The sequence below is a fragment of the Papio anubis genome, chromosome 16 (assembly GCF_008728515.1).
Source record: "Papio anubis isolate 15944 chromosome 16, Panubis1.0, whole genome shotgun sequence".
Lineage (NCBI taxonomy): Eukaryota > Metazoa > Chordata > Mammalia > Primates > Cercopithecidae > Papio > Papio anubis.
In genome coordinates this window covers 55,625,306-55,648,800 of record NC_044991.1, presented here as the reverse complement: position 1 = coordinate 55,648,800, position 23,495 = coordinate 55,625,306, and the positions used below count along the sequence as shown (strand labels likewise).

General features: G+C 49.7%; 2 protein-coding genes across 17 annotated transcripts in view; both read left to right on the top strand.

Annotated features, from left to right (window-relative positions):
- Positions 1-16,538, top strand: part of VPS16 (VPS16 core subunit of CORVET and HOPS complexes) — a 29,451-nt gene extending 12,913 nt beyond the window's left edge. Inside the window, exons 2-27 of one of the 9 annotated variants that reach the window (XR_004179029.1) lie at positions 6,056-6,144; positions 6,391-6,488; positions 6,576-6,704; positions 6,785-6,929; positions 7,084-7,199; positions 7,306-7,428; positions 7,561-7,616; positions 7,953-8,042; positions 8,143-8,237; positions 8,392-8,468; positions 8,922-9,053; positions 9,149-9,276; positions 9,407-9,442; positions 9,638-9,746; positions 10,290-10,424; positions 10,520-10,628; positions 10,706-10,803; positions 10,888-10,995; positions 11,310-11,387; positions 11,480-11,649; positions 11,731-11,827; positions 12,544-12,647; positions 12,762-12,902; positions 13,802-14,022; positions 14,188-14,269; positions 16,117-16,538. Coding sequence is in view for 3 of the 9 variants with exons in the window: in XM_021921186.2 (XP_021776878.1) it covers positions 6,056-6,144; positions 6,391-6,488; positions 6,576-6,704; positions 6,785-6,929; positions 7,084-7,199; positions 7,306-7,428; positions 7,561-7,616; positions 7,953-8,042; positions 8,143-8,237; positions 8,392-8,468; positions 8,922-9,053; positions 9,149-9,276; positions 9,407-9,442; positions 9,638-9,746; positions 10,290-10,424; positions 10,520-10,628; positions 10,706-10,803; positions 10,888-10,995; positions 11,310-11,387; positions 11,480-11,649; positions 11,731-11,827; positions 12,544-12,647; positions 12,762-12,902; positions 13,802-13,991 (2,653 nt within the window). In the remaining 6 variants the exon portion in view is untranslated. Of the gene's footprint in view, positions 1-6,055; positions 6,145-6,390; positions 6,489-6,575; positions 6,705-6,784; positions 6,930-7,083; positions 7,200-7,305; positions 7,429-7,560; positions 7,617-7,952; positions 8,043-8,142; positions 8,238-8,391; positions 8,469-8,921; positions 9,054-9,148; positions 9,277-9,406; positions 9,443-9,637; positions 9,747-10,289; positions 10,425-10,519; positions 10,629-10,705; positions 10,804-10,887; positions 10,996-11,309; positions 11,388-11,479; positions 11,650-11,730; positions 11,828-12,543; positions 12,648-12,761; positions 13,065-13,801; positions 14,111-14,187; positions 14,270-15,559; positions 15,659-16,116 lie in introns of those variants that run through there. The other 8 variants (XR_002515181.2, XR_002515179.2, XR_004179030.1 and 5 more) reach the window with 8 other exon arrangements.
- A 2,481-nt stretch (positions 16,539-19,019) lies between these two features.
- Positions 19,020-23,495, top strand: part of PTPRA (protein tyrosine phosphatase receptor type A) — a 162,762-nt gene continuing 158,286 nt past the window's right edge. For all 8 annotated transcript variants that reach the window (XM_017944957.1, XM_021921191.1, XM_031656614.1 and 5 more), the window contains exon 1: positions 19,020-19,355. The gene's annotated coding sequence lies outside the window, so the exon portion shown is untranslated. The remainder of the gene's footprint in view (positions 19,356-23,495) is intronic.

Sequence of the window (23,495 nt, the reverse complement as noted above, 5' to 3'; positions counted from 1 at the left end):
TCTTAATGGCATCTAGAATGGTGACTCCTTTCCAGCTGAGATTGCACCGCTGAAAACCTTTCCAGGCTTTCAATTTACTTTGTCCAGATCCATCAGAGGAATTACTAGCTGTGGCAGCTATAGCCTTATAAAATGTGTTTTTAGGCCGAGCACGGTGGTGCACACCTGTAATCCCAGCACTTTGGGGGGCCAAGGTATAAAAATCACTTGAGGCCAGGATTTCAAGACCAGCCTGTCAACAGAGTGAGTCCCCGTCTCTACACACACACACACACACAAGTTTTTAGCCAGGTGCACTAGCATGTGCCAGTAGTCCCAGCTCCTCAGGAGTCCCAGATCCTGAGGCTGGAGGATCACTTGAGCCCAGGAGTTTGAGGCTTCAAGGCTACAGTGAGCCATGATCACATCACTGCACTCCATCATGGGCAACAGAGCAAGACAATGTCTTTCTTTAAAAAAAAAAAAAAAAAAAAGAGAGAAAGAAAAAAAATTATTTCTTATATAAGAATTGAAAATTGAGGCCGGGCGTGGTGGCTCACATCTGTAATCCCAACACTTTGGGAGGCTGAGGTGAGTGAATCACTTGAGGTCAGGAGTTCGAGACCAGCCTGGCCAACACGGTGAAACCCTGTCTCTGCTAAAAAAAAAAAAAAAAAAAAAAAAGAAAAATTAGCCGGGTGTGGTGGCGCATGCCTGTAGTTCCAGCTACTCAGGAGGCTGAGGCAGGATAATTGCTTGAACCTGGGAGGTGGAGGTTGTCTTGAGCTGAGATTGCGCCACTGCACTCCAGCCTGGGCAACAGAGTGAGACTCCATTTAAAAAAAAAAGGAAAAGAAAATTGAAATCACTCTTTCCTTGATCCATGAGCTGCACAATGGATGTTGTGTTAGAAGGCATAAAGACAACATTAATCTTCTTGTACATCTCCATCAGAGTTTTTGGGGGACCAGATATGTTGTCAATGAGCAGTAATTTTTTTTTTTTTTTTTTGAGACAGAGTCTTGCTCTGTCACCCAGGCTGGAGTGCAGTGGTGCAGTCTCGGCTCACCGCAACCTCCGCCTCCCGGGTTCAAGCAACTCCTCTGCCTCAGCCTCCCGAGCAGCTGGGACCACAGGTGCGTGCCACCATGCCCGGCTAATTTTTGTATTTTTAGTAGAGACGGAGTTTCACCATATTGGCCAGGTTGGTCTCAACTCCTGACCTTGTGATCTGCCTGCCTTGGCCTCCCAAAGTGCTGGGATTACAGGTGTGAGCCACCATGCCTGGCCAATGAGCAGCAATGTTTTTAAAGGAATCTTTTTTTTTTGAGCAGTGGGTCTCAACAGTGGGCTTAAAACGTTTAGTAAACCATGCTGTAAACAATGTGCTGTCATCTAGGCTTTGTTATCCCATTTCTAGAGCACAGGTAGAGTAGATTTAGCATAATTCTTAAGGGTTCTAGGATTTCCAGAATGGTAAAATGAGCATTGGTCTCAACTTAAAGTCATAAGCTGCATTAGGCCCCAACAAGAGAGTCAGCCTTGTCCTCATACGCTTTGAAGCCAGGTGTTGGCTTCTTTCTAGCGATGAAAGATCTAGATGGCATCTTCTTCCGATATAACACTGTTTTATCTACACTGAAAATCTGTTGTTTAGCCAGCCACCTTTGTCAATGATCTTTACTAGATCTTCTGGATAACTTGCTGCAGCTTCTATGTCAGTACTTGCTGCTTTACCTTATGCTTTTATATTATAGAGATGGTTTCTTCCCTTAAACCTCATGAACAAACCTCTACTAGTTTCAAACTTCTGCAGCTTCCTCATCTCTTTCAGCCTTTATAGAATTTAAGAGTTAGGGCTTTGCTCTGGATTAGGCTTTGACTTAAGAGAATGTTGTGATCTTATACATAGTTCACTAAAACTTTCTCCTTACCAGTAATAAGGCTACTTTACTTTCTTTATCATTCCTGTGTTCATTGGAGTATCACTTTTAATTTCCTTCAAGAACTTTTGCTTTATATTCACAACATGGCTAAATGGCACACGAGGCCGGCTTTTGGCCTGTCTTGGCTTTCCACATGCCTTCCTTACTAAGGTTAGTCATTTCTAGCTTTTGATTTAAAGTGAGAGATTTGCCACTCTTCTTTCACTTGAACAGTTAGAGGGTTTTAAATTGGCCTAATTTCCACACTGTGTGTCTCAGAGAATAGGAAGGCCTGGAGAGAGAGAGAGACGATGGGGAACAGCTCATTGGTGGAGCAGTCAGAACACGTACAACATTTATCCATTAAGCTCACCATCATGTATGGGCATTGTTTGTGGCACCCCAAAACAATTATAGTAGTAACATCACTGATTGCAGATCACCTTATCAGATATAATAATAATGAAAAAGTTTAGAATATTGCGAGAATTACCAAATTGTGGCACAGAGACATGAAGTGAGCACATGCTGTTGGAAAAATGACACTGATAGATTTGCTTGACTCAGTGTTGCCACAAACCTTCAATTTGTAAAAATGCAGTAACTGCAAAGTGCAATAAAGCAAAGCGCAATAAAACAAAATGATGTATGCTTGTAGTATAAAAATGGAGAGCTCTGCAGGTGTCTACCCCATCTGCCACCCTCCCCAAAGGTAATCACTGTCTCTGGTTTAGTATGGAAGTCTCTTGAGCATTTATCTATATATTAACACAGAAGTAAAATAATTAAATAGCATTTATTGTGGTCCTTCCTATATGGCCCATTGTCTCATTTCGGGTATCAGTTTGCACCAATTTGAAATGCCACCTTTATTATTTGCTCAATTCTGAGATCTTTTCCTAGACTCCATCCTCTTCCATTTATCTATTTGCACATTCCTGTGCCAAAAATAATAGTTTTAATTAATTTTATATAGTGTGTGATATCTGGTATACATCTGTTCTCATATTTTCAAAATGTTCTTAAATATTTTGTGGTATTTCCTCTTTCAGATGACCTTTTTCCCCCATATGAACTTTTTTTTTCTTTTTTCTTTTTTTGAGATGGAGTCTCCCTCAGTCACCCAAACTGGAGTGCAGTGGCACAATCTTGGCTCACTGCAACCCCCGCCTCCCAGGTTCAAGCGATTCTCATGCCTCAGCCTCCTGACTAGCTGGGATTACAGGCATGCGCCACCATGCCTGGCTAATTTTGTATTTTTAGTAGAGAGAGGGTTTTACCATGTTGGCCACGCTGGTCTCGAACTCCTGACCTCAGGTGATCTTCCCACCTCGGCCTCCGAAAGTGCTGAGATTATAGGCGTGAGCCACTGCCCTATATGAACTTCAGAATCAGTTTGTGCATTACGCCTCCACTGGCCAGATAATTGGCAGAAGGTGTTTATTGGAATTCCTGTACATTTATAGATTATTTTGGATATTGCTGCATGTCTTTTATATCCTCGGAAAATATTTGATTTTGTAAAATTTTTCGTTAGATTTATTATTTGATATCTTACAGTTTTATTGCCATAATTATTAGGATCTCTTAAAAGTTGTTTAGTTGTTTTTCTTTCTTTTTTTTTTTTTGAGACGGAGTCTTGCTCTGTCGCCCAGACTGGGGTGCAGTGGCACAGTCTCGGCTCACTGCAAGCTCTGCCTCCCGGGGTTCACGCCATTCTCCTGCCTCAACCTCCTGAGTAGCTGGGACTACAGGCGCCTGCCACCTCGCCCGGCTAAGTTTTAAAAAATATTTTTAGTAGAGATGGGGTTTCACCATCTTAGCCAGGATGGTCTCGATCTCCTGACCTCATGATCTGCCCGCTTTGGCCTCCCAAAGTGCTGGGATTGCAGGCATGAGCCACAGCGCCTGGCCCTTTCTTTTCTTTTTTTTTTTTTTTTGAGATGGAGTCACTCTGTCACCCAGGCAGCTGGAGTGCAGTGGCGCAATCTCGGCTCACTGCAACCTGTGCCTCAAGTGATTCTCCTGCCTTAGCCTTCTGAGTAGCTGGGATTACAGGTACCCACGACCACGCCCAGCTAATTTTTGCATTTTTATTTTTATTTTATTTATTTGTTTATTTATTTGTTGAGATGGAGTTTTGCTCTTGCTGCCCAGGCTGGAGTGCAGTGGCATGATCCTGGCTCACTGCAGCCTCTGCCTCCTGGGCTCAAGCAATTCTCCTGCCTCAGCCTCCTGAGTAGCTGGGATTACAGGTGCCCGCCAGCATGCCTAGCTAATTTTTGTATTTTTAGTAAAGACACGGTTTCACCATGTTGGTTAGGCTGGTCTCATACTCCTGACTTCAAGTGATCTGCCCACCTCACCTCGAAAAGTTGTATTTCCAATCGATTCTTGTTATGGTATGAAAATTTCTGGGTATAAAAAATATATTGATTTTTGTTGATCACCCTACGCCCTCTGTGAGAGTTTCATATTCATTGCTCCCTAGACTGCTTTGGGTTTTTTGGTTTTTGTTTTTTGCTTTTTTTTTTTCTTTTTTGAGACAGGGTCTCACTTTGTCACCCAGGCTGGAGTGCAGTGATGCTATCTTGGCTCACTGAAGCCTCAACCTCCTGTGTTCAAACGATCCTCCTGCCTCAGCCCCCCAAGTAGCTGGCATGCTACTTGTAACTACAGGCATGCACCATCACATGCAGCTAATTTTTGTATTTTTTGTAAAGACAGGGTTTCTCCTTGTTGCCCAGGCTGGTCTCAGTCCACTGAGCTCAAGCAATCTGCCCGCTTTGGCCCCCTAAAGTGCTCAGATTACAGGCATTAGCCACCGCACCCCTTACTTTGGATTTTCTAAGTAGACAATCACATTATTTGCAAATAGGAACAACTCTGCTCCTTCGTCAAAATACAAAGATCTCTTTATTTTTTCTTAAATTATGTTGCCTAGAACCACAACAAGGATGTCAAATAGTAGGTAATGGTGGGCATATTCCTGATCATTAATGAGAAGGTCCCTGAAATGATGCTGGCTAAAATGCCCTTCTTAAACACTGTCTTCTCTTGGCACCCTGGAATAGTGCCCACTCCTTCTTTGTCCCTTTTGCTACCCCTTTTCCCGTTCTTGAGGTATGATGACGTGCCTCAAGCTCCCTACTCTGACTTCCCGTACAGCCACACTCAGTGATCCACGAGCATTTCACATTGCAGTCATCTCATGCCTCGTTGTGATTTGTGATTTGGTTGTCTCCCATAAGCCAAGCATTGGCAGATTAACATCCCCAATCCAGGACTCCTCCCAGCACCATCTCACTGAAAAGCTCCTCTTGGATTTCTTTCAGGCACTGCTAACTCAGTACCTCTAAAACTAAGTTCATTGTCAATAAGCATAGAGCTGAATCCCTGGGTATAAAGCCCACACCCTGATTCATTAAGAACCAGAAATAGGCTAGGCACTGCATCTCACGTCTGTAATACCAGCACTTTGGAGGCCAGGGTAGGAGGATTCCTTGAGCCCAGGAGTTTGAGACCAGCTTGGGCAACATGGGGAGAATCCATCTCTACAAAAAATACAAAAATTAGCCAGGTGTGGTAGTGCACCCTGGAGTTCCAGCTACTCAGGAGGCTGAGATGGGAGGATCACTTGAGCCTGGGAGGTCGAAGCTACAAAGAGCCGTGATTGTGACACTGCACCTCAGCCTGAGCAACACAGCAAGACCCTCTCTCAAAAAAGAACTAGAAATAGAAGAAAGGCTTTCTTCTCTGAGAGACCCTTTCTGAGAGTCTCATTTCCTGCTAAAGCTGGCCTGAGCCAGCCACTTCACCTTAGTTCTATCTCAGTTTGTGCCTTGGATGTTGGCCACACAGCCTGCCTGGCTCAAGAGCTCCTGCCATCCTTGGACACTTGCCCCAAGAACCACATCCTTCCCTGCCAACACCCTCTGCTCCCTCGCCTGCTGTCCCTAGGCATGCATGTGGTCAGTTTACCCAACTTTCTGGTCATCACCCTCCTCCCTGCCTCTGGGGGTAGGGGGTGGAGACTTCCTCTACGGCCTTGTGGAAGACAAATGGAGGCTTTAGGAATTCCTCTGGGGTTCACTCCATCCATCCGGATGCAGGGTAATGAGGCTAATTTCTGCTCATCTCTGTGTGGGCAGGAAATATGAGCTGTACAGCATGGACTGGGACCTGAAGGAGGAACTCAGAGATTGCCTGGTAGCTGCTGCACCCTATGGGGGCCCCATTGGTATGTTGCCCCTCCACCGCCTCCTGTTCTGGGACCCTGGGATGAACTCAAGGTCATTGACTCCTGGGTCCTTGCTGTCAGGTTGTTCTTGTTGCCACCCCCTACTCACCCTGCTGAGATGCTTTTACTTCTGGTTTTTATAGGCCTGCTTCACATGGGGTGGGCCTGGGGAGCCAGGACGTGAGGCCTACTTCACATGGGGTGGGCCTGGGGAGCTAGGACAGAAGGTCTCTTCTCAAACTGCAGCACTGCTGAGGAACCCCTGGCGGAAGGAGAAAGCTGCCAGTGTGAGGCCAGTGCTCGATATATACTCTGCTTCCGGCATGCCCCTGGCCAGCCTGCTGGTGAGCACTTCTGACGGTCCCTGGGGCTCGGGGCTGGACAGGGTTTCCTCATCTGAGGACAGCCTCAGGAACCTCTCTCCCCTGCAGTGGAAGAGTGGACCTGTGGTGTCCCTGGGCTGGTCAGCTGAGGAGGAGCTGCTCTGTGTGCAGGAAGATGGTGCTGTACTGGTTTACGGGCTTCATGGTGACTTCCGGAGACACTTCAGCATGGGCAATGTAGGGGTCACAGAGGGCTAGGGAAGCGGGGTAGAGTTTATGACCCTGTGACTCCCTTAACCCATGGCACCTCTCCTCAGGAAGTGCTCCAGAACCGGGTTCTGGATGCCCGGATCTTTCACACTGAGTTTGGTTCTGGAGTGGCCATCCTCACAGGGGCCCACCGCTTCACCCTCAGTGCCAATGTGGGTGACCTCAAACTCCGCCGGATGCCAGAGGTGCCAGGTAAGCCCTGACACCGCTGAGATAGCCAAGCAGTACCCACAGATGTGCCTCTAGCCTGTGAGACCCATAAAAGCAGAAGCTGTGGCTGAAGACCCATAGAAGCAGCAACTATGGGCCTTGGTCATCCTAACACTGTCCTTTTCCCTGGACATAGGTCTGCAAAGTGCACCCTCCTGCTGGACTGCGCTGTGCCAGGACCGAGTGGCACACATTCTTCTGGCTGTGGGGCCCGATCTTTATCTCTTGGACCATGCAGCCTGCTCCGCAGTGGTGAGGGCCCTGAGTGGGAATGAAGTGGAGGGGCTGGGTTAGGCAATAGGAAGGCTCTGAAAAGTCAGTATATATCTATCCCACCCCTACCCTGGTTCTGCCTCAGACGCCCCCTGGCCTGGCTCCAGGAGTAAGCAGCTTCCTACAGATGGCTGTCTCCTTCACCTACCGACACCTGGCACTCTTCACAGACACAGGCTACATCTGGATGGGAACAGCATCACTCAAGGTGTGATCCTGGGTCAACACAGGGGTACTGTGCTTTGTCCAGGGTACAAGATCTTTTGGAGATGCGGGTGGGCTTTTCGACTAGAATGGTGACTGCTGGGACAGGGCCATGACATTGCCCACACCATTTCAGGAGAAGCTATGTGAGTTCAACTGCAACATCCGGGCACCTCCAAAGCAGATGGTCTGGTGAGGATGGGGGTGTTGTTGCTGGGGGTGCGGGTGAGACATAGCTTGCTTCCTGGGACAATCAGTTCTCCTTGATTGGTCATGTCTACTGGCCAAGCCTAGTGGAGCTTGGATCTTACCTTCTCTGCCAGTGCACACTTGAAGGAAACCATTGTCCTCTGTGGGCCACAGCTGCCTCGAGCTGAGGGCGCAGGGAAAAGAGGGAAGTGGAGAAGTCGGTGTACAGTCAGGGATGCAAGTGTATACAGGCTGTCCCGAGACAAAGGGTTGTGTGCAGCCATGTGGGAGACATGGCCGTGGGACGGTGTCTAGCTGGTGTGTGTATGCTGCTCACAGGTGCAGCCGTCCTCGTAGCAAGGAGAGGGCCGTGGTGGTGGCCTGGGAGAGGCGGCTGATGGTGGTGGGCGATGCACCCGAGAGCATCCAGTATCCTTGGAGGGCTGCCTGTGTGCGGAGGGTGGGGAGGGAAGGGTTCACCTGCCCCGTCCCATCTGTAGGTGATCTTAGGAGCCTTAACCAAGCTCAGGTTTGTGCTGGACGAGGACTCCTACCTGGTGCCTGAGCTTGATGGGGTCCGCATCTTCTCCCGCAGCACCCACGAGTTCCTGCATGAGGTTCCAGGTGAGGCCTTCACAAGGGCACCACATAACCCAAGGCGGGGACTCCTCAGCACCCCAGCTGCCCTGGGCCAGTGCCGCAGAGCAAGAATAGGGTGTTGAGGCAGAGCTGAGGGTTTCTCTGCCTTTCTCCCTCACTCACCAACTCCCTTCCCCAGCGGCCAGCGAGGAGATCTTCAAAATTGCCTCAATGGCCCCCGGGGCGCTGCTCCTGGAGGCTCAGAAGGAGTATGAGGTAAAGCCCTAGGCTTCTCTCCCAGTCCCAGGAGGGTTCCTCCTGCCCCTGCCCCTACGTGGGCATGTGTGAGCATAGCCAGGTGCCACCTGTCAAGAGAGGGGTCCAGGCAGGACCCTGGTCTGGGCTGGGGAGGGCTGGCTCAGGTAGATTGAAGAGACACTGTGTCCTCCATGTGATGTGATAGGGACGGGCAGGACATCCCCCCTATCCCCACCCAGTCTGGGTTACTATTGGGAGGAGTTCTCAAGGCCCCCCAAAGGCAGTTGTGGGCTGATACGGGATGATGTCTGTGGGCACCTCAGGTGGACTGAGTGGGCTGAGGGAGTTGGGGCTCCAGCCTGTGCAGCCCCTCCAAACCAGCTTATTTGAACCACAACCCAGAATGGTTAGGGGCCAGATGTAGGAGTTTTCTCTGTCATGATGCCCTGGCTCTGGACTCCTCCCCACCAGAAAGAGAGCCAGAAGGCGGACGAGTACCTGCGGGAGATCCAGGAGCTGGGCCAGCTGACCCAGGCTGTGCAGCAGTGCATTGAGGCCGCAGGACATGAGCACCAGCCAGACATGCAGAAGAGTCTGCTCAGGGTTGGCCTGGATGGCCGGGCTGGAGAGGGCGGGGCTGGGAGGGGTGGGATGGGTAGCAGGGAAGCTCTCTCCTATTGTCCTCTGGCTCTTCTCAGGCTGCCTCCTTCGGAAAGTGTTTCCTGGACAGATTTCCACCCGACAGCTTCGTGCACATGTGTCAGGACCTGCGTGTGCTCAATGCTGTTCGGGACTATCACATTGGGATCCCGCTCACCTATAGCCAGTATCCCTGTGCATGCCAGAAGGTTACCTACAGCCAGGGGTGGCAGGGGAAGGGGCTGGAGATGCAGTCTGCAGGTACTTGGCAAGCAGGGCTTATTCTCCAGCTGGATCCTTAACCGAGGAAAATAAAGATACAAGCAGCTCACCATCCAGGTGCTACTGGACAGGTAGGGTAAGCCCAAGGGTGCAGTGAGGGAGCTGTCAAGGGGGTGGGCATTATAGTCTTGGGTGGGGTCTTATGTTTACTGCTCCTGACCTATCTCTCTAGGATGTGGGAGGCCTGATGTGCAGGCTGAGGCCACTCTGCTCCCTCTTTTTCCTCCACCTCATTCCTTGTATCCTTTACCCACTGGGTCTACCAGGCTTGTGTTGCGGAGACTTTACCCCCTGGCCATCCAGATATGCGAGTACTTGCGCCTTCCTGAAGTACAGGGCGTCAGCAGGATCCTGGCCCACTGGGCCTGCTACAAGGCAAGGATGTGGGATGGGGTCCAAGGTCATTTAGGGGATTCCAGGCCCTGGTGAGGTGGAGGAAATAGAAAGTGTAGAACTGGGCCGGGCGCAGTGGCTCATGCCTGTAATCCCAACACTTTGGGAGGCCAAGGCGGGCAAATCATCTGAGGTCAGGCGTTCGTGACGAGCTTGGCCAAAATGGTGAAACAAAAAATACAAAAATTACAAAATCTCTACTAAAAATATAAAAATTAGCCAGACGTCGTGGCGCATGCCTGTAATCCCAGCTACCTGGGAGGCTGAGGCAGGAGAATCACTTTCACCTGGGAGGTGGAGGTTGCAGTGAGCTGAGATTGCACTGCTGCACTCCAGCCTGGGCGACAGAGTAAGACTGTCTCAAAAAAGAAAGAGAGAGAGAGATACAGAGAGAGAGAAAGAAGGAAGGGAGGGAGGGAGGGAGAAAGGGAGGAAGGGAACTGAAGGGCTGGGTCCTAAGGGCTTGCAGGAGTGGAGAGTGAGGAATAGCATCCAGATGTTTGTGACACTCCACATCCCTTGCAGGTTCAACAGAAGGATGTCTCAGATGAGGATGTGGCTCGAGCCATTAACCAGAAGCTGGGGGACACGCCTGGTGTCTCTTACTCCGACATTGCCGCACGAGCCTATGGCTGTGGCCGCACAGAGCTGGCCATCAAGGTGTGGGTGCCCAGCCCTCCACAGACACTCTGATGTGGTTGTTCAGGGCCCCCACGCCAGCTCTTTCACTTTGTGCCTTCCTTCTCACCTCACAGCTGCTGGAGTATGAGCCACGCTCAGGGGAGCAGGTACCCCTTCTCCTAAAGATGAAGAGGAGCAAACTGGCACTAAGCAAGGCCATTGAGAGCGGGGACACTGATCTGGGTGAGGGCAAGGCTGGGGGGTCCCTGGGCTGAGTGGGAGCCTGGCTGGAGTTCCCACCCCACCTTATTCTCCTGCAGTGTTCACGGTGTTGCTGCACCTGAAGAATGAGCTAAACCGAGGAGATTTTTTCATGACCCTTCGAAATCAGCCCATGGCCCTGAGTTTGTACCGACAGGTGTGTGTAGTGGGCAGGGTTGCGGTGGAGTCTTCTGAGCACTTGAGTTGGCCTTGCTGACTGATTGCCTGCCTGTGGCCCCAGTTCTGTAAGCATCAGGAGCTAGAGACGCTGAAGGACCTTTACAATCAGGATGACAATCACCAGGAATTGGGCAGCTTCCACATCCGAGCCAGCTATGCTGCAGAAGAGGTCTGAGGTCCATGGGGCATGTGGGGCCTGTGGGGTGGGGCTGTTGGTCTGGTTCCTTCAGGAATCTAGGCCTTCGTGTTGGGTGCACACCGCATCTGGTCCTCACTGTGAGGGAGAGTCTGACGTGAGGCCAGGATGGGGGTTAGTGTCAGAGGAGCTAGCCATCCCTCTAGGACATCAGAGTGGTGCACCTAGCAGGGAAGGCTGACCCTGGCGACCCTGGGCTCAGGGATCGGGAAGAAGACTGTAGCCTGGGTGAGGAGGGCTGGGGTCTTGCATGCTGTGAGTTCAGGCCTTCCTTCTTGTCTTTGTAGCGTATTGAGGGGCGAGTAGCAGCTCTGCAAACAGCCGCCGATGCCTTCTACAAGGCCAAGAATGAGTTTGCAGCCAAGGTTTGGCCCATCTTGTTCTAAAAGCCTTCTCCTCACCTGGTCTTCCCTCCTGGTCCCTCATCCCCATCATGCCTCATTATCTGGGTCCCCAGGCTACAGAGGATCAAATGCGACTCCTACGGCTGCAGCGGCGCCTGGAAGACGAGCTGGGGGGCCAGTTCCTAGACCTGTCTCTACATGACACGGTTACCACCCTCATTCTTGGTGGTCACAACAAGCGTGCAGAGCAGCTGGCACGTGACTTCCGCATCCCTGACAAGAGGTAGGTGAGGGCCCAGGCTGCATGTGGGTCCCAAGACCACCTGCCTCTCCTGGAACACCTCCAAGCCCAGCTTTCCTGCAGGCTCTGGTGGTTGAAGCTGACTGCCCTGGCAGATTTGGAAGACTGGGAAGAGCTAGAGAAGTTTTCCAAGAGCAAGAAATCACCCATTGGCTACCTGGTGAGGCAGGGTCCTCTCTCCAGCCCACTTCCAGTGAGGGTAGTCTTCGGGGGAGAGGGCTAGGCAGGGAGACAGGTAGGATGGCCCATTCATGCTCCTGTTCAGCTGCCCGCATAGTTAGCGAGTGCTTCCTGTATACACATTCGTGGGCAGGCACCATCCGCTGTGTTGGGTGTATAGGAGGATGGGTCCAAGTTTGCCTGCAGATGTTACAGGGAGGGAGAATGAGCTGCTTTCCCCAGGGAGGGCCACAGGGGGTGCCATGTGCTGGAGGGAAAGTCCTGTTTGAGGAGGGTGGAGGGGGGACAGGGAGGGTGCATATGAGAGGCAGTGGAGATACCGAGGGCTGTTTTCTGTGGTGGGTAGTTCAGAGGTGTAGAGGGGAGGTTTGAGAATGTTAATCACAGGAGAACACAGGAAATGTGAGGGCTGGTGGCAGGAACACCCGTTGCAAGGGGTAACGGTGGGTGGCAGAGCAGAAGTGTGGAAATAATTGTCTCAAGGCTCTGACAGAGCTTTGGTTTAGGTGGTTTCTGCCCTAAGAATGTTGAGATCACAACTGTCTGTGCGTGGGGACTGGGAGATTATATGTACTGATGGGCGTATACATATAAAATATATATGGACCATGTATCCATTGGGCCTCTGCTCATAAGAGAGAGGACAGGAGGGCTGTGCATTACCTTCTCCCTCCACCTGCTTCCTCTCCTCCTAAGCCTTTTGTGGAGATCTGCATGAAACAACACAACAAATACGAAGCCAAGAAGTATGCTTCCCGTGTGGGTCCCGAGCAGAAGGTCAAGGCTTTGCTTCTTGTTGGGTGCGTCAGCTGAGGGCCTGTGGGTGCTGGGTGGCTGAGCTGTGGGCTGGTGAGAGGCAGGGTTTGTGCCCTTGAGCAGCCCTGACACCACCTCCTCTCTTGCTCAAACCACAGCGATGTGGCTCAGGCTGCAGATGTGGCCATCGAACACCGGAATGAGGCTGAGCTGAGCCTCGTATTATCCCACTGCACGGGAGCCACAGATGGGGCCACAGCTGACAAGATTCAACGGGCCAGGGCACAAGCCCAGAAGAAGTGAGGAGTCCATCCTGTACATCTCGAGCAAGGGGTTCCTCCCCTAGCACCTGGGCTTGGCAGAAGGGCCATAGTTCATCCAGCTCCTCCCCTAGAGCAATGCTGAGGAGGTGGGGCGTGGTAGCAGGGCTCTCTGGTTTTAAATAAAGTTGGAACACTTTAGAGTGCTTGTCTTATACAGTCCAGCCTAAGCAAAGACAAGCTCAAGACAGGATCCTCCAGGCACCACAGCAAAACTCCATGTGTTCCATTGTATTGGGACTGGAGGTGGGGTCTTCTCCAGCCATACTTGGAAGAAACCTGTCCTCTCCACAGTTAACAAGGAAAGCTTTCACTAGCTCCCAGGCCCTAGGAGGATTATAGGGAGAGATGGCACAAAACTTAAGCACTAGTTCACCAAGAACACACTGTAAAGCATTCTGTGTGTGTGCGTGTAAACACACAAGAACCATGCTAAACACTTTTACCATTTGTACTTCATTTATTCCTCATGACAGCCCTGTGAGGTAACATCACCCCACTTTACAGAAAGGAGATTGAGGATGAGGGAGCTTGATAATAGCAAATATGTGGCAAAACAGAGATTTGAAACCCAGGGCCAAATGCAAGCTGCAACTGGAATCGGGCCCTCTATGAGAAGGGAGCCTGAGGCAAGGCCCCAATTTGCACTGCAGTGGCAATTGGAGGACTAATGAGAGGTGTGTGGCCTGCGGGCCATAGGGGTCAGGGGGTGGTGGCCTTTGGAACTCTTGCCCACTGAACTATGGTGAGCAATTTCAAGTTGTCTCTGGGCCAAATAGAAAAGGAGGATGGAAGATTTCAATTCTGCCCAAAAAAGAAGAACACTAGACCCACAATCTGTAGGAGCACCAACGGGGTCCTCTGCTCTCCCTATCTAGCCTTCCATCTGGACTCCAGTGCACCTTGGCTTGTTGCCCAGGGCCCCACCCAACACTGAGGGCATTGCCTTTTCCTTTGTTGCCCCCACTTTATCTACAAGGAGGAAACCACAGCCAGAGGGAGCGTAGGCCTCACTGGAGCTTCAGGCCTCTCCGTCTTCAACACCCCCAGGGCCAACCATGCTTTTAGAAAGAGAGAGAGAGACTCAGGGCCTGAGAAGGTATTTCTTTTTTTCCTTTTCCGACCTGACTTGTAAATGAAAGTTGGTGAAAGTCCTTCAAGGAGATATAAGTCAAATGTTAAATAACTATCATGTTCGCCATTTATTATGTGGGTCAAGAATCTGGACAGGTTATAACAGGGATGGTTTGTGTCTGTTTCATAGTGTCTGAGGCATCAACTGGAAGACTAAAAGGTTGACAGCTAGGGGCTGAAATCATGTGAAAGCTGGCTAACTCACATGCCTGGTGAGTGACGCTGGGCCTTGACTGGGACCTTAGCTGGGGTGGTCTGCCAGAACACCTGCAGCATGGTGGCTGGGTCCCAAGGGCAAGCATCTCAAGAGGGAGCCAGGTAGAATCTGGACTGCCTTTCTAACCTAGGTTTGGAAGTTACATGGTGTCACATCTGCTGGAGTGTCTGTCACAGCAGTAATACAGGCCCACCCCACCAATTTCAAGGGGAAATAGACTCCACCTCTTTTTTTTTTTTTTTTTTTTTTTGCGGGGGGGTGGTAGAGATGGGGTCTCGGGGGTCTCCTTATGACGCCCAGGCTGGTTTTAAACTCCTGAGCTCAAGCAGTCCTCCCTCCTCAGCCTCTCAAAGTGCTGGGATTACAGCATGAGCCTCTGAACCTGGCCTGGACTGTACCTCCTGACAAGAGAGTAGCAAGGTTCTGGAAATACTGTGACTAGTTTTTGGAATCACAATCTGGCACAGCTCATCAGCTTTCCATTTTGGAATCAGCAAACAAGAGGAAAGGAAATAATCCCCAATACTAGGCTCATCATTCTGGGTTTTTTTTTTTTTTTTTTTTTTTTTTTTTTTTTGTCTCCAGTCTTGGCCCCACAATTCTTCACTGCTCTGGTAGCTCTTTGATGCCTTTAAAAAATGTTTTCCCAGCTTTTCAAGTTCTCAGTGAAAAAGGATTGCTACCAAACAACACAGTTTTCCTCTCTGGAAAGGGAGGCTTGGCCAGTGCTTTTAGAATGTACACAATATAAAACCCACATCCCCAAAGTAACATACAGTATATTTACTCATAGACTATGTAAACATTAAACACTATACACATGAAGTTTTAGAAATATGTAAGAAATAACTTTTAACAATGATGAAAAATGTATATAAACAGTGATTTCAACTTTATAAAAGGTGTGTGTGCATGTAGAGAAGCATTGGAATTGTCTATGGGGAGAGTTGCTTCAAAGTTAAAGGCAGTTTTGTATACTTTTTTGTAAAGTTAGTCACTGATATGCCCCCCACCTCCACAGTTTATTATAAAAACTTTCAAACATACAGCCAGGTAGAAATAATTTTACAGTGAACATTTGTATAACTACCACATAGATTCTACCATTAGCATCTTACTATATCACACATCTGTTCATCTATCCATTCCTGTATGTCAATCTATCGTATTTTTCATATATTTCAAAGTAAGTTGCAGCATCAGTACACCTCCCCCTAAATACTTCAGAATGCATTTCAATAACTAGAGTTCATTTTCAGTTTGCAATTTTTTTTTTTCTTTTCAGGCACAATCTACATACAATGCCATCCACAGATGTTAAATGTAATTTTCTGAGTTTTGACAGATACATAAGTCTATAAATGGTGACATTTAAAAACCAGAACTGGGATTTTCTTTTTTCAAATCCTTACTTGCTCAATTGAAATTAGTGTGAGATGCCTTCTGCCCTGAGCAGTTTGTACAGCAGGCCTATGCCTACAGGGGTGGGCAGGGCCAAGTTTTGTCCAATGTGTGGGGCTAGGATTGGGGCTAGGACTAGGACTGTGTAGCTGGAGGCAAAGAATCTGGAAACATTTCTTCTCCTTATATCACTGGTAGCCAGTGCAGGGAGAATCAGGGCAAAGGCCGGGCGTAGTGGCTCATCCCTGTAATTCCAGCACTTTGGGAGGCTTAGGTGGGTGGATCACCTGGGGTCAGGAGTTTGAGACCAGCCTGGCCAACACGGTGAAACCCTGTCTCTAGTAAAAATGCAAAAAAAATTAGCTGGGGGTGGTGGCGGGCCCTGTAATCCAGCTACTCGGAAGGCCGAGGCAGGAGAATCACTTGATTGCTTGAACCCAGGAGGCGGAGGTTGCAGTGAGCTGAGATGGCGCCATTTCTCTCCAGCCTGGGCAACAAGAGGGAAACTTCGTCTTAAAAAAAAAAAAGAAAGAATCAGGGCAAAGGCTCCTACAACTCACCTTCTCAGGGTAAGGGGCTGTATGTCCTGTCTCTTTTAGATACAAAGTTTGAGTAAAAGACTGTTAGGGTTGAATAGTGGCCTGCAAAGGGACTTGGCTCTCATTTACTTCACCTTTCTATCTTATTGCCTTGCTTTACTTTCATTTCAGCATTTAGGAAATTTTCCTGTTCATTTGTTTGTCTGTGTGCCTATCCAGAATGTAAGCTCCTGAGAGCAGAGGCCTCTTCTGTCCCCTTCTGTCTTATTCCCTGCTGTGTCCAGCACATGGTCTGCACTCAATAAGTATTTGTTGTGAGAATGACTCATTGTTCCATTTACTAGAAGGGGAAAGGAGGCCCCGAGAGGGGAAGTGACTTGCCTAAAGAAACAGGAGTCCTTTCCCCCCATCCTCCAACTCTCCTGGTCCTCTGCTCATAAACCCTGTGACTATTGGGGTACCTGTGGGGTGGCTGAGAAATGCCTACCTGTAGGTATGTGCTCCTATGGGCTGGGATTAATGCAGGACTAGGAGGAGGAGGGTTCTGCAGTTCCCCATTTGGGTAGGCTTGGGCACAGGAAACTGCTTCCCCTCCCTTCCTCAGTTCTCTTCTCTCCCAGGATAACCCTTTACTCTGTGATGATGATGGGTGAGGGAGCTCAGGACACTCTGGGAGCCAAGTAGGATGGAGGGCTGGGCAGGTCTCTACAGGCAGGCAGTTGAGGAGGGGGCTCTCTCTTCTTCCAATGGAAACAGCATCTGTGTGGTTGCTGAGCTGAACCCTCCTTCCCAGAGGGTCTCCAGGGTCTAATTCTGTCACCCCTGTGCACACACCACAAATGCTTTGACCATAGTGCAGCTGTCTCATGGGGAGAAAGGACTTTCATTTCCTGAGAATGGGTTACTTGCCAAGCTGAACATGCCTAATTCTCAATACAGCCCTGGGAAGTTCCAGGAAGAGTTGCAGAGGGAGGCTTAGGTCACCCAGCACATGGTGGGGCTGGAGACTTGGGCTCTCTGACTACCAAGCCCGACAACAATTTTCCCAAGTGTGGTTATATCCAAATGGGGTCCTTCAGATAGTCTCAAAAATGAACACTTACTGCAATCACTATTTCAATTATATTGAAAATATAAGTAGCATGTCAACCCCTTCTAGGGTAACACAAATAAACTACAAGTAAAAAACTAATCAACAAAAAGAAACATATTAAGAAATAATAGTGTAAATTAGATATAAGACAAAAGTAAGCCGGTGGAATTTGGTTCTAGAGCATAGGGCTGCCATCCTAGCTACTGGGGTACCTCCTGCGCTTGCAGTCATTACTTGTTAGGGGTTTTCACACTTTGACTTCCAGCTTTTCACTTTTCCATTCGGTGTCGGGGTATAGATTGAGTTTGGACTTCCTGAGAAATGTGAATGCTGGGTGTGGGAAAGGATCCACCCTCACTGGGGTCTGACTGTTAGGAGACTAGGCGTGTGGACTCTGGGCCTTTGGGCTGGAGTGTCTCTTGGTCAGAGTTGTCTTGGGTTCGGCCATTTCACCCACACCTCTAGGCTGGTCCTGCTGAGAGGGAGAGAGAGTGTCACAACTCCCACTCAAGGAGAGACTTCCCTGCTGGGGAGGGGATAGCCTGAGGCCCGCCCCACCCATATTCCCAGGCCATGGCTCTGGTTAGCATGGACTAAATTATTCCACAATACGGAGGAGTGGGGCACAGAGTCCTAAACCGGCCTGGGTTGCGTGAGGGGGCCTCAGGGGCTGCCCGGTCTGGAGGAGAGACTCACTGCCACCTACCCCGGGAACCGCAGACCCTGGGTCGGGGATGAAGCGTCCCCTACCCGCAAGCTCGGTTTGCGCGCTGCTGTGCAAATCTGTCTATTGCCTGCAGACGCCCAGCCGCTCGCCCTGCGCGCCCAGGGGCCCCTACTTGGGAAATCCGGCGAAATGTCGCATTTGCTACCACCTATCACGACTGCGTAATCGGCTTTCAGCCGCAGACACTCAAGTCCTGCAGCAGCCGCGGGGATCCGCGTAGGAACCTGCTGCCACTGGATGCACTGAGCGATTGCTTCGGGGGTGCCACGCGCCAGACGCGGTGCCGGGAGCGCCGGGAAAGGGGTACGCGCCCCAACCCCGGCCTGGGGAGGGCGCACTCTCGCTCTTCTCTGAGTTTTGCGCTTCCCCTGCCCCGTCAGGCCTATCGCAAAAGGCACCCCCATCGCAGACCACCACGTGTTGTGCTTCTACTCAGCTCGGTGGCGATCAGGGCCCTAGCATGCGCATCTGGAAAGCTGCGGAGACTACCCTGGAGCTCGGGTGGGGACGGCGTGGGCTGACTTGATGTAAGATGACACCCACGGAGCCAGACCCGTTCTAGGGACTTGACAGGTTCCTCTCCCTCCCCAGTGAGACCCGTCGTTCAACCTGCAGCAATTAGGGGAGGGAAAAAAAGACCCACAGTATCACGTTTGGAGAGGATTAGGAAGATGGCTCTCGAGTTCCATGCCGCCCTGGTGGCTAGACATTGGTGTAGTTTGTCCCTGGCCTCGGTTTCCTCATCTGTAAACTGGGAAGAAGGCCCAAGTCCTGGGGCCTGTGACTGTAGAGTGGCGGAAGGCACTGGTGCACCCGCGGCCAGTCCTTCCGGGGTCCAGCTTCCCGAAGGATTGGGCGGCCCCGGGGCGAACCCCTCCCGAGCTATCTGGAGACCGTGGAACCGGGTTCGGGGCCCCAGCCAGTGAGCTTCCAGCGGTGCACAAGGGCGGGGCCCGCGCGGGCGGGAGACGCCCGTTCGCTGTCGGCCAACCAGCGCCTGTCTCTGAACAGCCAATGAACACGCGTCTTACAGCCAAGGCCAGGTCGGGAGCGAGGCTGCGGCGAGTGCGGCGCTGACAGAGACGCGCGCGCGCGCGATCGCGCTGGGACCCCGGCCGCTGCCGCCATCACCGCCGCCCGCCCAGTCTCCCCTCAGCCGCTTCCCCTCGCCATGGAGGCGAGGCCGCCGCCGCCGCCGCGGGGCTCGGAGCCGCGGGCCGGGCGGCGGCCCTGAGGGCGAGTGGCGGCCCGAAACGCCGCCGCGGAGCCGAGGCGGAGCCGCTCTCCTCGTCCCCAGCGGTCCCGCCCAACGCCAGACTCTGTGAGTGTTCGCGGCCGCTGCGCCCGGGTGGGCTTTGGAAGGGGGGGCGGCTCCCGGGGGCGGTGGGAGGGGTCCCGGGCCCGAGCCAGGAGCCCGGAGCCCGGAGCCCGGAACCCGGAGCCCTCAGCCCTCAGCCTTCAGCCCTCAGCCCTCTTTTCCGGGTGGAAGCCTGCGGGCGCCTGCAATTTAATTGTGCATCCTTGCGGGTCCGTCGTGGGGAGGGGATCCCCGGAAACATGCCGGCGCGGGCACCGACCCCTCGCGACTGCCCAGGAACTTTGCGTGCGTCCTCCTGGGACCAGGCCAGGGCACTGCCAGAGTTCATTCTCAGAGAAGAAACTTAGAATGGCGAGAACAGAATTTGCTCAAGTCCATTTAATGGGAGGAAAGAGGAAAACTCCTGGCATGAGAAAATTTGCTTTTGCAGTGACCAACTTTTCTTTCCCTTCAAGTCCACCTCCTTCGGTCCCCCGGCCCGTCTCCCAGGCCCCTCTCCTTGCCGCCCTCTCCCAACTGTTGAGGCTATTTAAGAAGGGAAATAAGGGCTGAGAGCTGCCCAGAATTCAGAATAGGCCAATTGAGAACGCAGGTCCCCTCCATTTTTACTTTCGGTGAATAAAAAAAAAAAAAATTTGAAAAAATTAGTTCCTGATTATATCTCCTGAAGATTAAAAAAAAAAAAAAATAGCAGAGCTGAGTCCTGTCTTGAGGGTTTTGTTTTTATTTTTGAGATCTCTGATGATATTTGTAAGACAGGAAAGGAAGATGTGCAGATCCACCCTCTGCAGGGTGAATACCATCAGAAGCTTTTGCCCAGGAGAGGGATTCCGGCTCTAGAACCAGTCACATCACCCCGGAGACGGCTTCGTTTGCCACCTGCTAGCTGTGCAGGCAGCCCGAGAAACAGAAGATGGTGGGCGAGAGGAGGACTGACTAGGAAAGGGCGAACATCTTCCTGCCTGGCCACTCCTTTCAGAAACACAGATCTGATGCTGTCACTTGTTTACTTAAAAACTCCCTCGCTTTTCTTTTTCCCATGGGATGAATGAAGCCTAAAATGCCTTATCAGGTCATACAAAGCCCTTGACAATCTTGCCTCAGTTTACTCATTTTAGATTAATCTAATCCTTCAATTCTCCTTCCCCTCATCCCCCTTGCTGGCTATTATTCAGAGCTGCTTGACTGCTCCATCACATGTTGGGATGTTTTTGTTTTATGTGATCCCCTTTCTTCCCCACCTTTACCTGCCAAGCTCCACTTTTTCTTTTAAAGTTCTTCTCATTTGAGAAGCTTCTTGTGGGCAGGAGCTGTGTCTTGCCCACCTTTCTGTCTCCCATGCTGGGAGAATTCTTCCTCCAAGTTGTCTTGTAGATTCTTTCCAGTCTCTTCTCTTATGCCCAGGCTCTGTTTATTTCCCGGTATCCACTTCCCAAGAGATTTTTTCGTGTTTTAAAGGCCTGCTTCGAGTACATGCCCAGGACTTTTAGTATTTCTGCTTCCACACTTCTGCATGTCCATCCCACCCAGGCCCTATAAGCAGTCAGCGGGTGGGAACTGGTAGGTCCCATATCCCACTGGCCTCCAAAAAACTGTGTCTGAAAGACTAAAAGCCGTTCAGTCTCTTTTCACCTCTACCTGCTCAAAGCGGCCTGGCTGATAACGTGCATTGTAAGGCATGGTGGGATCCGGGGGGCTGTTCTCTGTTTAGCCACTTAACATCTGGGTGAAATACAGAACCAGAAAAACCAATCCTCTGGCTTAAGTACATTCATGTGCCTTCATTTTGTCAGATGAATTGCTTGGGATACAATAGTGAAGAAGTCAGTCCTTACCTTTGAGGAGCTCAGAGTCTAATGTAGGACAGGTGGATATAAATACATCACAGGTGCTATAAGATTGTAATAATAATAGCTATATTTTATTTGCCTTGTGACAAGCTATGTAATAAATGTTTTCCATGAATTCCCTCAGTCTTTTCAAGTCATAAAAGGGCTTATTCCTACTCTACAGGGTTGGAAACTGAGGCCAAACAGTGGGCAAATGAGGGAATAGTCAAGATTTGAATTTTGGCAGTGTATTTCCAGAGCCTCTGCCAGGCTGTGCAGGGAGCATCCCCTGCCTGGGTGATTTGGGAAAGCTTTCCTGGGACAGGGGGTTCTTCAGATCATGAAAGATGCATAGGAGTTTTTCCATGGTGGACTGCACACATAGGCAAGAGGGAGCAGCACAAGCAGACTTGGTGGTGGAAGGAATCCACTGTCCTTGGGGAGGAGGGAAGAGGTTAATCATAGCTGGATCAGGTAGCTGGAGAGCTACTAGAGGATTTAAAGGAGGCCAGGGACTTGGGCTGAAAGAGTTTTGGAAAGATCATTTGGGGGCATTATAGGACCAAATGCAGATGTTCCTGCAGTATAGGAGGCACTGGTCAGGTCTGACAGAGGTAGAATCACAGCCTCTTAGATCCAGAGGAAGGTGTAGAGAGAATCCTGCTCCATTTTGGGAAAATATAATTAATGCAGATGAGAGAAAAATTCAAAAGTTCTAGCAATACAAAAGAGTATATAGAGAAGAATGTCCCTCCTACCCTGGCCCCGAGTCTCCTGTCTCCCTAACCTCCTTCCCAGAGATGGCTGAAGTTTTCAGTTTATATGGCCTTCCGTAGACACTGTTCCTTTATAAATGTGTGCCTGCTTGTCCATACTCCTCCCACCATGGGACGTACCACTCACACCTTACTGGGTTTTTTTTACTTAACATATTTAGGAAATCATTCTATTATCAATATATAAAGAGAGTTATTTGTTCTTTCTGTTGACATTCTTTTACTTGTTTAATTGTATGGCTGTACTGTAACATCTTTGGGTTAAATATTTGTTTCCAGGTTCTTATATTACAGCAATACAATGAATATCCTTGTACATACTGTGTTATGTGCTCATTTGCAAAGTTATCTGAACAATATGCTTTTAGAAGTGGAATTACTGGGTTAAGGGGTATGTCTGCATTTTTGATTTGCAGACATAGAGCCAAACTGTCACCTGTTTTCAGGCTATTGTACCAACAGCCTGTTGTATCCTCTCCCCCAAAATGTGTGGCTGGGTAGATGATCTTCAGAGAGTTCAGGAGGATCAACTATGATGCTTTTTCAGCTATTATATGCTTACTTTTCCTCCACAAATCCTCCCCCTACCCTATGCGATTCTAACCAGTTTATTCGAATCTACAGAGGGAGATGTTGAGGCTCAGAAGGATAAAAGTAACTTGTGCAAGATGATCAGTGTGGTTGGTGGTGGGTTTTTTGCTTTGTATTTTTGCACCCCGCATGTTTGTATTTGCCAGCACCTTTCATTGGAGGTGCTCAGTGTCAGCTTGTAAACATTATTGCATTGTTTTTCTCCGTTTTCACATGGAAAAAAATGAGATGCAGGTGAAATTTGAGTTATGAGAGGGAAACTGGCCAAATATAGAATCTTGTCATTTTACTTTCCAGTGCAATAACTAATAAATGTTTCCAAATGCCAAAGCTGAAGAAATGTTTTTTGTTTGTTTGTTTGTTTTTTGAGATGGAGTTTTGCTCTTGTTGGCCAGGCTGGAGTGCAATGTCGCTGTCTTGGCTCACGCAACCTCTGCCTCCCGGGTTCAAGCGTTTCTCCTGAGCCTCCTGAGTAGCTGGGATTATAGGCATGTGCCACCACGCCTGGATAATTTTGTATTTTTAGTAAAGACGAGTTTTCTCCATGTTGGTGAGGCTGGTCTTGAACTCCTGACCTCAGGTGATCTGCCTGCCTTGGCCTCCCAAAATGCTGGGATTATAGGCGTGAGCCACCGTGCCCGGTGAAGAAATGGTTTTTTAGTGAGTCTGAGTACAACAAAAATAGCAATAATATAACACTAACTTAATAAAACTGAACAGCAAGCCCAAAAATAGCCCAACATTAAAATTTATTTTAATGTATTCTCTATAGAAAAGAGAATCCATTAAATGTAAAACTATATTTATTTTACTCTAAATTCACATCCATTTGTGTCAGTGTACAAGACATAGTTTTTATAGTAGCAGTCAGTACATACAGAATATGATTTTATGATTTTTGAATTCTTGAATAGCATAAAATATTTTATATTTACTCATTTAAGTAA